The sequence below is a fragment of the Thermobia domestica genome, chromosome 5, assembly GCF_964235325.1.
Source record: "Thermobia domestica chromosome 5, izTheDome1.hap1.1, whole genome shotgun sequence".
Classification (NCBI taxonomy): Eukaryota; Metazoa; Arthropoda; class Insecta; order Zygentoma; family Lepismatidae; genus Thermobia; species Thermobia domestica.
In genome coordinates, this window is record NC_137458.1 from 166900036 (window position 1) to 166912859 (window position 12824).

Here is a 12824-nt window from a genome sequence, read left to right on the forward strand (position 1 = left end):
TTTCTTTTCACGAAAGTTCCTGATATTTGGCAGGAGTATATTTTTTAAAACATCGAAACTATCCAGCGGCACGAAATACATGTAAAGTACATAAATTTCGCCCAAAATTAACTGTATAACTCTATGGCCTATGGAACCCGGAGGTTCAATGCCGCGTTCACGGAAACGCTCCACTGACTTCTATCCTTAGCCAACTGGATCCAGTTTCTATTTTGTATTCCTATTTCTGCTGGATTCATCTTAATATTGTCATCCCATCTGCGCCTAGATCTTTCTAATGGTCGTTTTCCGATTGGTCTCCCAGTTAAGAATTTGAAAGTGTTCCTATTTTCTTCCATCCTGGCTACATGACCTGCCCACCTGAGTCTCCTAGACTTGATGACTCTAGCAATGTTTGATAAACCGTAAAAATTAAGTAATTCCTCGTTATGAAGTTTCCTCCATTCCCGCTTCTCTTGGGTCTGAATATTCGTCTGAATGTCGTCAGGATCTTGTTCTCAAATACTTTCAGTCTACGTTCTTCCCTCATAGTAAGCGACCATGTTTCACAACCATACAGAAGCAGGGTGTCTACCAGTCAGGGAAAGTCAGGGAATTTGCAGGTCAGGGAATTTCATTGTGTATCAGGAAAAAATCTTTCCCAGGCTGTGAGGGGTGAAGAAATGCCACTAAAATAGTCATAAATTACAGGTAAATGAATTGGTTCGTTTGTACGTCTGTACAATATTGTATAAGCATATAAACAATGGTGAAAACTTACAGTTCACTTTAAATATAAGTTGGGGGCGCGGTGGCTCACTGGTAGAGCGTTCACCTCTGGTGCTTGGGTTCCCTGGTTCGATCCCAGCTTGCACCGCGTGAACTTTGTGGTGGACAAACACCGTGGTCGTGGGTTTTCTCGGGGTTCTCCCGCTTTCTTCATTTCATTCATTACTCATCATCACAGTCTTCTTTAGCCTAACTGGCATAATCGTAGGACGTAAAACTGAAAGATTTCATTTTCATGATTTAAATATAAGTTACTTTTCATGAGTTACTAAGAAAAAAAGAATGACAGAGTCAGGGAAAATTATAATTTTGTCAGGGAAACTCAGGGAATTTGATTATGCTTCCTTCTAGACACCCTGAGAACAACAAGCATATATATTTTAATCTTCAAATTCCTGGACAGAATTCGTGACGACAAGAGATTTTGAACTGAATAATAACACGAATTCTCTGCTTTTAGTCGACATTTAATTTCTTTGTAGATATCGTTTTCGTCTGTTTCAAATATTGATCCTAGATATTTGAAAGAATCCACTTTATCAAAAGTATTATTCGATATTTTAACACATCCAAAATTTGCCGTATTACGATCCCGAGGAACTTCGTTCAATGTATTTAGTACATAAATTTCGCCCAAAGTTTTATTTATTTATTTATTTATTGTTTCGGAAAGGGGATCGGGCCCCTCTAAATACGCCCCTATTATCTGGAAACAAACAAATAGACGTGGACATAAAAGAATTTTTATCTTAAATGTCGATGGTGATTTCTCCGTTGGAATAGTTAACGATTTAAAAACCCTATGTTACGAAGAGAAGAAAGCAGGATTCTCCCGTTACCCGTTCAAAACGGGATTTTCCCTAATCATCCTCTGCATGATACTCGTTTTCATACTGTGTTGTACATACATTGGAGCAGTGGCGTATTTAGGGGGGGGGCTTCCGGGCTTAAGCCCCCCCCCCGAAATCTAATTTACTATAGTAAAGTATATAAAATATCTTGCAGAATATTCACATTTTCAAGCAAAGCACCCCCAAAAGTTAGCAAAGCCCCTCCCGAAACAAAATCGTAAATACGCCACTGCATTGGAGTCTCATTGTATTATGAATATTATCTTCCATAATCGTAATAACAGAACAGAAACGGGGTTTTACTTATTTTCACTTTAAATTAATTTATTTCGAAATTTGATTTAAATCAACGATTTTTATTTAAAAAAATCAAGTGATTTAAATCTTGATTAAAATCGTGATTTAAATCAATCCACCCTGATATTAACTACGACAAACATTCTTTCTGTCAACACTTCCCAAGTGAAAGTACCCGAAAAGGGGCTGGTCAAATTTTCACACATTTTGCAAGATTTACAGGTAAAAGTCAATACACTGAACGGAAAGATATGTTTGTAAGAAAGAAGTTTTTGCAGGCGGCAGAATTCAATAGTAAGATATACAGCTGTATTTTATGTTTGCAAGTGCAAAATCATTATACTAGCTATACGACGGCTGAAATAAGTGAATGCATATGAAAGATGACTGTATTAGTCCTACGTACTATATAAAAGATGACTTATTAGGCCTACGTAGTATCTTCTGCTACTGGAATATTTCTGCAAGTGTTATAGCAACTCGTATCACTGTGAAAACACACGTGCTTTCTCTACCATTGCTTATGCGTATATTATCGCTGGTGACGCGACTGCTCCCTTCGAACGTACCTCCCGCTAACCCAAGGGTCCACCTGCTTCGCCCTACCATGAAACGGTTAGATAGCATTCGTGCTTTTTAGTAGCTTTCTAGCACAGGCTGATTAATGTTTCTTGTAGTGTACATTCTATGGCACATGCCTGGACACTGTATTTATAAGCAAATCGTGAAAGAATTATACTTTTTCAACAATTACTTCTAGTGGCTACCTTGGAATTTATCTATGCTGAGTCAGGTATAGTCATTCTGCCTAGCACAAATATTTTGGAAAAGAATAAAAAGGAATTTAGCGAAAGAATTGAAATTTTTGAAAAACTATTTCACGTGGTGTGGCCAAACTTGACCTGCACGCCCAAAAGTTATATATATATCTCATGTTCTGAGACCAAGATCGCGTTTAACTTTTAGCTTATAACATACCAATAGTCACATTGTATTGTAATGTTCCTCTCATCGAGATATACAATAACTGTGGAAAAACATTTTTTGTTTCAATAACAGTTCTCTAAGCACAAAGAAAAGCGTTATCTGAAGCTCCGAAAATCTGCAAAAATTTTTGCACGATTGCATTTCTCTCATTGAGATCTATAATAACTGTGAATTTCTGACGCCACAACTCTTCACACCAAACAAAAATTTATAGTAATCATAGTTTTATATTCTAGCTTTTTGATGCAATAGGATTGATTAATTAATTAATTTAAAAAAAGAAAACCAGTACTCGATAGCTAATTTATATATATATATATATATACACCATACCGGTAATCCTAAATATCATACGAATGATATAAACTTATGCCTCTGCGCCGCAAACATAATAAGACTTAGGTTAGTTTTGTTTAGCTTACATATTCCTGGATGACTTCTGTACCTACTGGCGCCTAACTCTCAATTATTGAAGAAAAAACCCGGGCGTCTTGGAGCCCTAAACGTTAGCAGTCTTAGGTTCTATCTCAAGGCGAAACGGACCTGTGCATTAGATATACAATTTTTACTGCGTGTGTTCCACTACCAAACTTAGATAATTAGCAATCTTCAAGGGTTCACTCGAGCAGACGGTTCTAAAAAATAGAAAACTTATAGGAAAAATACTAAGTGAAACATCATCTGTGAAAGAATAAGAGTATGAATATAAGTAATTACTGTCAATACACAGCATATTGAAATGACCTTACAGTGATAGTTAAAAGTATTTTAAGTGTAAGTTTGCTATTCCACTATCCTCCTTCATTCATATACCCCCATCGCTGACGCGCCTGTTCCCTACCGACGCACCGTACATACCGCTCGGGCACCCTGCTGCGCTCCTGTTCTGACTCATTTAGATAAAATTCATCCTTTAAGTGGCCACCTAGCACAAGTTGGTTTGTGTTTTATGGACTACTTTTTATGCCATACGTCCACGCCGTATTCACAGTGTTCTCAACTCAATCTGCATGTAATAATGGAGCTCTTCATTAAGTGCATGTTCTGCTAAAAGAAATACAAAGCTCTAACCTAATCTAAAAATGTAAGAAACGTGTCAAAATTTGGTAAAACCATCTTCTCGAGTAATGCCTGCCATCTTCAATTATTTCCTTATCCCATTCATTTCATAATCCATACATAAATCTTCTATATCACACTCCAGAACTGCCCTTGTACTACAACATAAAATAAAAGATAAACACAAAAACCCTTCGTGTATATTTTAGTTTAGAACAATAATAAAATGCCGTAAATAAAGCAATGAGACATTCATTAATGTTCGCATGCAAATACTACAATTCTTGCTTTCCTTGCACGTGAAATCACTCGTTAATCGCCATTTGCAATACTCGAGGTAACAATACGTCGAAGCATTTTAGAGGATTTGAAAATAAAATTAACTTCTTTTACCCCTTAAGATTATTTACCTTAAATTTACTTATAATTAAAACTGCGTCTGCAGTTAATAATCTTACCACCAAGAAATTACTGGAAAGTACGAAATACAGACTCCATGATGATAATGACTACCTGAAGGTCGGAATACCATACCACAAAACGCTCATAGAGCTATTCAGCTAAATTTTAAACGTTAAATCCGATTTACTTTCAAAATATGTTGTGGTTATTATGTTACACTACCAAAATAAATACTATATCAACAATTAAGCCCCAAATTATAAAATTTTCGTAAACCCATTTCACATTCGTCCATCCTCGGTCCTCTGACGTCACACTCGGTGCAATTCGGAACCGGTCGCAAACTTATATTATCCTCCCACAATTCCTCCATAGTACATGTCCGCCATAAGTGCTGGTGGCTGTACGTTGGTTGCGGAGCTGGACATTCCGAGACCCAGTACGGCCTCATGCAGCACTCTCCATTGGAAATCAAGGAAAAGTTACTGAAGGCACTGGACAAGGAATACAATGTAAGGTTTTCAATAATGTTTACATTTCATCAGCAAAATTATACTAAATCCGAATACGTATTACAAGCCGTTGCAAAGCACTGTGAAAGTGGCGTGTCTGGCTACTATTTAGGGTTAAGTTTATAAATGGATAAAACTTAAAGTATACCCTCAACTTACCTCAGTTGCTGCTTAAAGGCACCAATAATAACCAGGGATTCAAGTGTTATTTGCAAAATTTGCTGAAAAGTGGAAGAAACTGTTGAATTTGTACGTGAAATTTCGACTTACGGAGCTCAAGAAATCGTTGTCTAATCCCAAGACCACCTCACTTACGCGGCACGGAGCATGCGCAATGAAGTTCACAATGGATTCCGGCGGAAGTCAGGGCCCTTGCAACACAATTTTGTGACAGTGTTTTGGAACATTAAAAGTCTTACTTTTATGAGTAATGGCTACACTGTGTGATTTTAAAGGTTAGCGTTGCAATGAGGCAGCCAAAATGTGCAAACTTGCATTGAATTGCAAATAAAATTACAATAATAAAGTTTATTTTGATTATAAATATTCGGTATTGAAACGAGTTCACTTCCCAAGTGTGTTGCAAGGGCTAGTTGAAACAACATTAATGTTTTCTGTGTATGATTGCCTTTCGTATTTATTTCAATTTAAAAGTAATTCCCTGTATAAAGTTAAAACTCTACGTGTGCATTGAGATTATTTCTTATCTTAATGTAAAAATATGCTATTCTTTATAGATAAGTACACCGTAATGTCAATAATGCGATATGCATATTTCGTAAGACGTTGTCGTGTAATGCCCTGAAATACATATGAAACGAACAGATTGTTCCTGTAATAAAGTGAAAATTACCATTACACAATAAATATAAAACTGCTTTAGAGCGTAGAGGAAGCTATGAAATAGTGTTCCTGTAATTGTGGAAATGCCGATATAGTATCATACAACTATGTGATAATTGAAGCATGTGGCTTCGTCCTTGCCCGAGATAGAGGAGGAAAAAAGACCCCTGCTTAAGATTTTGGTAGTTCGATATTTGTTGAGTTCGAAAGACACACTATGTACCGGCTTTTCCATATTCTTGCGTAGGATGTATCAAATTATTAATTTTTTTTTCTGATTATATGAGCAACCATACCATTGACCTCGAAGGCATTTTGTCTTACTTTGTTAGCCTTTTGATGATAATTAAAGGTTCGGATAGATTGCACGCTAGAATATGACCTATTATTAGTAAATAGTTGTTATTTGGATAAATTGAATTAGTGGTTGCAGTAATATGACTTCCTTGGCAAATACAGTCAGGTTTGAAATTTAACGTCGTAATATCAGTACTATTAGATGTAGGATTACTGACAAAGTTCGTTGACTAAAATCTAGATACTTGGTACTTTATATATACAGCATAAATGTAAGTGACATTTTCAAGTTACAATAACAAGATACAAACTGCGTAACTTTCACTTTTTATTTGTATTGATGCGTAATAATTTATTATATTATTATTATTATTATTATTATTATTATTATTTACTTCACTTCCATCGCTTAAAAGGAATATAAAATACACTACTCGGTCACCGATGTTGAGCTTGCACGTAGTTACAAGGCACGAAACATAAAATTAGTGTTTAAGTCAAATAGTTTTAGTGTGTACAAGGCAAACTAAGATGCCATTAACCATACGTTTTGGAACAAATACATAGTACTGTCCAATGCTCATAAAAGAATTGAACAGTAAAAGTTGACAAAAATAACTCTGAAGTCTTTTAAGGGACAGTGAAGAGCCCGAAATTGTTTATGGAATGTTGTTACTGTCCTCTTAAGGTTGTAGTATTTTCTGTAAATGTGTGCTTGAATGAATGGAAGCTATAAACAGTGCACTAAATAACATAACTAATCTGAACTATTAATGTATTTATTGCAGCGAAGTGATTTCGAGCTTTGCTTTTCATATCCTTATGAGTCCTTAACTACCACTCAAGTATGCCGAAAAATTATCAACAAAAACTTCGCAAAATCGTAATCGCATCAAGAAATACAACAATACACATACTATTTCACGATTTATATTTTACCACCTTATAACATTTAACACAAATTGCTGCATTACTAATGCCGGTGGTTTAACTTCTTGTAAAGGTTTTATTTGTCCAAATGTTACGTGGGTTTGTTCCATCTTACATAATGACATTCAAGCAGATTCCTATCCGTCCGAGGTGGTTTTCATTTTAATCCCCTTAATACGATGATGGACTATAGCAGGGTTGGCTGGTTTGAACCAGCTGTTTTTTTTTTAATAAAAAAAAAAACGTTTAAATCCAAAAAAAGAACGAAAAATGCTTATAATCGTGTTAACTTTATGGTGCAGTTTCCACATATCAAACAATCTGTATTAGTTTTATCCAGGGTTGGCAAATACCATGTTTTTTATTGAAAAAGCAAACCACGTTTTTTTGTTTAAATAATTTGCTCTATGTATTTATATCACATATGGACAGAAATAAGTTTGTTTCGCCTTGGTGTTATTATGCAACAAACAGGTTATGCTGGAAGAGGTCAGTTAAGCTTAAGGCGGAATCCAAACCGTTTCTCGGCTTACATCCGAGAGAAATTATCTTCCATTTGAACTCGAAACTGGGACTAATGGGCCACAAACGCGATACGTCTGCCGACTCACTCACGAAGGGCTCCTGATAAAAATACGTTATGCTGATCTTTACATACTTAATATAATTGTCAAGTGTCATTTCAGAAGGACAAAAGGATAAACAGTTGCACAAGTTAAACCATTATACAAAATTACGTATGGACAATTTCAACGTGCAGAGTACAAAAGAACTACTTGAGTACAAGTTAGTTACCTACGACTTTTATTGCTCCAAGCTAAAGAAATATAACGACTTAATTTGCATAAGGTGAAAAGTGAATAAAGATACGAATTATTTGAGTCCACTTAGCAGGGTTGGCTGGTTTAAACCAGCTGGTTTTTTCAAAAAAACCAACTGGTTTAAACCAAAAAACGAAAAATGTTCGTAAGAGTGTAAGTGTTTGTAAAATCTTGATGAACACACATTTGTGGTTTATCACGTTACACTCACGTATGTTATTCGTATTATATTCAGACCTAAATTCCCCATTCATTACTCTAAAAGATTATACTACTAAAGCAACTTTTTTATATAAGTTTATAAATGTTTTTGTGATTATTTTTTTTTTTTTTTTTTTGTAGTTGTTGTTATTGTTATGTAATTGCAATCAAAGAAAAATTCTAAATATTGTTTCGTTTCAATGTTTACTATTGATAAAATACATCGAAAATACATCATTGTATTTCTTTAATTTGCACCAATAAAAGTCGTTGTTTACTAACTTGAACTAAATTAGTTCTTCTGTACTCCGTAGTACTTTGAAATTGTCCATATGTAATTCTGTATAATGGTTTCACTTGTGCAACTGTTTTTATCTTTTTGTCCGTCTGAAATGACTTTTGACAGTTATGTTAAGAAGCATGTAAAGATCAGTACAACGTGTTTTCTAAATCAAGATTTCTTCGTGAGTGAGTCGGCAGACGTATCGCATTTGTGGCCAATTAGTCCTGATTCCGAGTTCAATTACTCTCGGATGTAACTCGAGAAGCAGTTTTTATTCCGCTTTAAGCTTATGTGACCCCTTCCAGCATAACCCGGTTGTTGCATAATAACATCAAGGCGAAACAAACTTATTTCTGTTCATATATGATATGAATATATAGAGCAAAAATTATTTAAGCCAAATAAATCTGGTTTAAACCAAAAAACCGGTTTCTTTGGTTTTTTCAATAAAAACCACGGTTTTTGACAACCCTGCCACTTAGGGTCTGACCCATTTATCATAAATAAATACCAAAGATTCTTCTTATTTCAATAAATGCCTCTCGTGGGATTTGTATGACCCCCCACCCCCTAAAAAAAAGTACGGCATTTCGATGTATTTTATCCATAGTATACATTATTAAAACGAAACACTATTCAGAATTTTTCTTTAATTGCAATTGCATAACAATAATAACAAACTATAAAAAAAAATCGCAAAAGAAACGTTCATAAACATAAAAAAGAAAGGTTGCTTTTGTAGTATAATCTCTTTGAGTAATGAACGGGGAATTTAGGTCTGAATAATATACGGGAGTTAAACATAACCCACAAATGAATGTTCATCAAGCTTTTATGAACATTTTTCGTTTTTCGATTTAAACTTTTGTGTGTGAGTGTGGGAGTGAGAGAGAGAGAGAGACAGGGTTGGCAAAAACCATGGTTTTTATTAAAAAAACCAAAAAACCCGGTTTTTTTGGTTTAAACCAGGTTTTTATGGTTTAAATAATTTGCTCTATATATTCATATCATATATGGACAGAAATAAGTTTGTTTCGCCTTGATGTTATATGCAACAACCGGGTTATGCTGGAAGGGGTCACATAAGCTTAAAGCGGAATAAAAACCGCTTCTCGAGTTACATCCGAGAGAAATTGTCCTCCATTTGAACTCGGAACCAGGACTAATTGGCCACAAATGCGATACGTCTGCCGACTCACTCACGAAGGAATTCTGATAAAAATATATATATATAAAAAAAAAAAAAGTTGTACTGATCTTTACATGCTTCTTAAGATAACTGTCAAGAGTCATTTCAGAAGGACACAAAAGATAAACAGTTGCACAAGTGAAACCATTACACAGAATTACATATGAACAATTTCAAAGTACTACGGAGTACAGAAGAACTAATTTAGTTCAAATTAGTTAACAACGACTTTTATTGGTCCAAATTAAAGAAATACACCGACTTAATCTGCATATCAGTAAGAAAAGTGAATAAAGATACGAATTATTTGAGTCCACTTTGGCTCATACTCATTTATACATAAATAGATACCAAAGATACTTATTTCACTAAATGTCTCTCGTGGGGTCTGTATGACCCCCCCTCTACACACACAAAAAAAGTACGGCATTTTCGATGTATTTTATCAATAGTAAACATTGAAACGAAACAATATTTAGAATTTTTCTTCGATTGCAATTACATGACAATAATAAGTACAAAAAATCACAAAATAAACATTTATGAACTTATAAAAAAAGTTGCTTTTGTAGTATAATCTTTTTGAGTAGTGAATGGGGAATTTAGGTCTGAATATAATACGAATAATATACGGGAGTGAAACGTAATAACCCACAAATGTGTTCATCAAGATTTTACAAACACTTACACTTTTACGAACATTTTTTTGTTTTTTGGTTTAAACCAGTTGGTTTTTTTGAAAAAACCAGCTGGTTTAAACCTTGGTTTAAACCGTGGTTTAAACCACCTTGGTTTAAACCAGCCAACCCTGGAGAGAGAGAGAAAAAAAAACTGGTTTAAACTCTCTGTCGAATCACTTTCTTTTGAGTAGCATTTCGGGTGTCACTTTAAGCAATAGTCTTCATGATAACCGTTGCATTACGTAAGAATGTTAAGCCTAAAGATACGAAACAACAAATTGCATATTTCTGCTTGCCTGAATGTTTGTTTTCTAAAGAAGCCAAGATTGCGTAAATATATTGATAGAAATTGGCAAAATTTACCTACTGCCTATGTAGTCCAACAAAACGGTTGACTTTGAACAAAAATTGAGGAAATCTGAACTACAGATTAACCTGTTAAAAGATAATACTAAACACAAAATGCACCAGTATTTTTTTTTTTTCTTTCTTGTAACATGTTATTCTGTGTCAAATGCCGAACACTGAGATTTCCTAAATTTTTGTTCAAAGTCACCCCTCACTACGATTTGCTGGTCGTGGACGTAAATTTCACTGGATAACTCGGATGTCTTGATACGAACATTTTTCTCCGAGCAAGTACTGGAAACAAAACGATCACCAGAGGTAAACATCTTCTAAGTATCACAATCACGTTATAACCACGACAGCAGCACTGACAAGCAATGTACAATTGCTCAGCGAGCATCCCGCCCCCGAACAGCAGTCTGCTAATCTTGACTCGGCTGCACGCACAGTATTACTGGCGATTGTAGGTATCGCGTACTCTTTCCTTTCGCGCCTCTCAAGCTTGCTGGTATATTATCATGAGTATCAAATATTAAATTGCTCTGAATCATTTTTATTTACAGAGGAGAAAAATTTCTGCAGTCGTAAGTTTTCTTTAGATAGTAGACAATCTTTCTGCAGTCTGCATTTTCTTTGTTACAATGTCGCAACGTTGCCTGTTGTTCTGCTTTGAGGTTTCAGTTATCAAGAAATTAACCAATGAAGTGTTAGTCTCGCTTGAAATATTCCTTTTCTTATACACCATTTAGTAAACATGCTGCATTTTTAGTTATTATATCTAGAAAAGAATATATATATATAAGGAATTAAATTTGAACTCTTTCCTAAAAATCTCGCAAAATTTGGGAAGAGCTTTTACCACCAACAAGGTTATCAGTTTTATTACTAAGAACTTGATTTATCGTAAGCTCCCAAGTTATGTCAATATGATTCAGTCTCATTGGTACCCTCATAAGTGCGCTTTGTATAAATCCTTGCACTTTTGGAATTTTCCGCATGTGAGTTGGTAATATTTTGTAACGACCACAGTTCGTATATTTACATATAACTAAGACTACTGATTTTCATCAAAAACTATTTACACACGGCATCATGATATTACCTTTTATTGTAAGATGTGACACATTAAACTTTTACACACATTACAAATTGTACATACAGTGTTCACAAGATGGATCCGCAATTATGCATTATTTATTTTGTATTGCTATGACAATTTCACATCGTCGAATTACTATATTAACAAAATAACAACGTATAACAACTGAAAGAGAAATTACATCTATTTCTTTTTTTTTTCATATTGTTGTTCTTCCTTTCTTAAACAGCTTGTGCATAGTTTAAAAGTGAATTCTGCCCACAAGTACAAGTAAGGATTGAAATACAAGTATAAATATAACTATCGCTGTAATTTAACCTACTTACATTTTCATGTTTATTTTATTTATTTTTTTCCTGCAATTTATGATTTTATATATTTATTTATTTCCAAATAAAGAACTGTCAATATTTAGGAAAGCGCCAATAGTAATATCCATTCGTAGGAAATTTTGCTTTTTGTAGTTTTTTACAAATCAGAAAATTGGTAACTTTTCTTAGTTGAAATATTTTTATTATTATTCGTTTTGCTAACTTGTTGAGCTAAGCTAATAATTCATACACGGAAACCAAATGAAGCAAGTCAAATACTGTCAGTCTAAGTAATTGTGTTACTTAATAGTATCATTTTATGTTTCTTTTACTTGTAACAAATTACTACAGTAATATTTTAAAACAGTAGATAAACATAGTTACTGCTGTTAATAGCTAATAATACAGTGATTATTAGCTATTACCAGTGTTTAATGTTATGTCTTCCTTTTCTAGATTTTAACATTTTGCACAATATAATTGTTCTATATTTAACGTAAAGAATATTTTTGAAGAAAAATTGATCATGAGCAAGTAAAGAGTAGGGAATTAGAATGGGCAGCTGTAATATACCTTCCCCAAATCTGTATTGTTATACTTTTAAGTTCTTGCATATGCAAAAATAAAACATTCTTTGAGTATCCTGTTTTTATGGAATTTCAGAGAAAATTGAAATCTCATTAAAGTAGTATTTCTTTAATAATAATAAAAGCAATATTATTACTTTAATAATATTGTTTTTCTGTATTTACTACATTTATAGGAGCTCGTTTAATTTTCTTTCAAATTGACTAAAGCAGTATCTGTAAACTTTTCTGAAAATCCTAAAGTTACGGCTGTTCGTTGGGGAAAAGAATGGCAGCTTCTTTTCTTTCTTTTTTTCTTTTTAAAAACTGTTTAATTATATTATTCAACTATTTCTTGTGTAATAACTTAGATAGTCCCA

General features: G+C 34.0%; 1 protein-coding gene and 1 long non-coding RNA gene across 15 annotated transcripts in view; one reads left to right on the forward strand and one right to left on the reverse strand.

Moving 5' to 3' along the window:
- LOC145686254 (uncharacterized) overlaps positions 1-5193 on the reverse strand; it is a 62647-nt gene extending 57454 nt beyond the window's left edge. For 3 of the 13 annotated variants that reach the window (XR_014131549.1, XR_014131548.1, XR_014131546.1), the window contains exon 1: positions 5036-5193. This is a non-coding gene — a long non-coding RNA (uncharacterized LOC145686254). Of the gene's footprint in view, positions 1-4420; positions 4659-5035 lie in introns of those variants that run through there. The other 10 variants (XR_014131551.1, XR_014131554.1, XR_014131550.1 and 7 more) reach the window with 7 other exon arrangements.
- The window catches only part of LOC145686253 (uncharacterized), a 38290-nt gene continuing 30185 nt past the window's right edge, over positions 4720-12824 (forward strand). The window contains exon 1 of one of the 2 annotated variants that reach the window (XM_081759367.1): positions 4720-4876. In XM_081759367.1, coding sequence (XP_081615493.1) covers positions 4814-4876 — 63 coding nt within the window. In that variant the 5' untranslated portion in view covers positions 4720-4813. Of the gene's footprint in view, positions 4877-5197; positions 5332-12824 lie in introns of those variants that run through there. The other variant, XM_081759368.1, reaches the window with a different exon arrangement.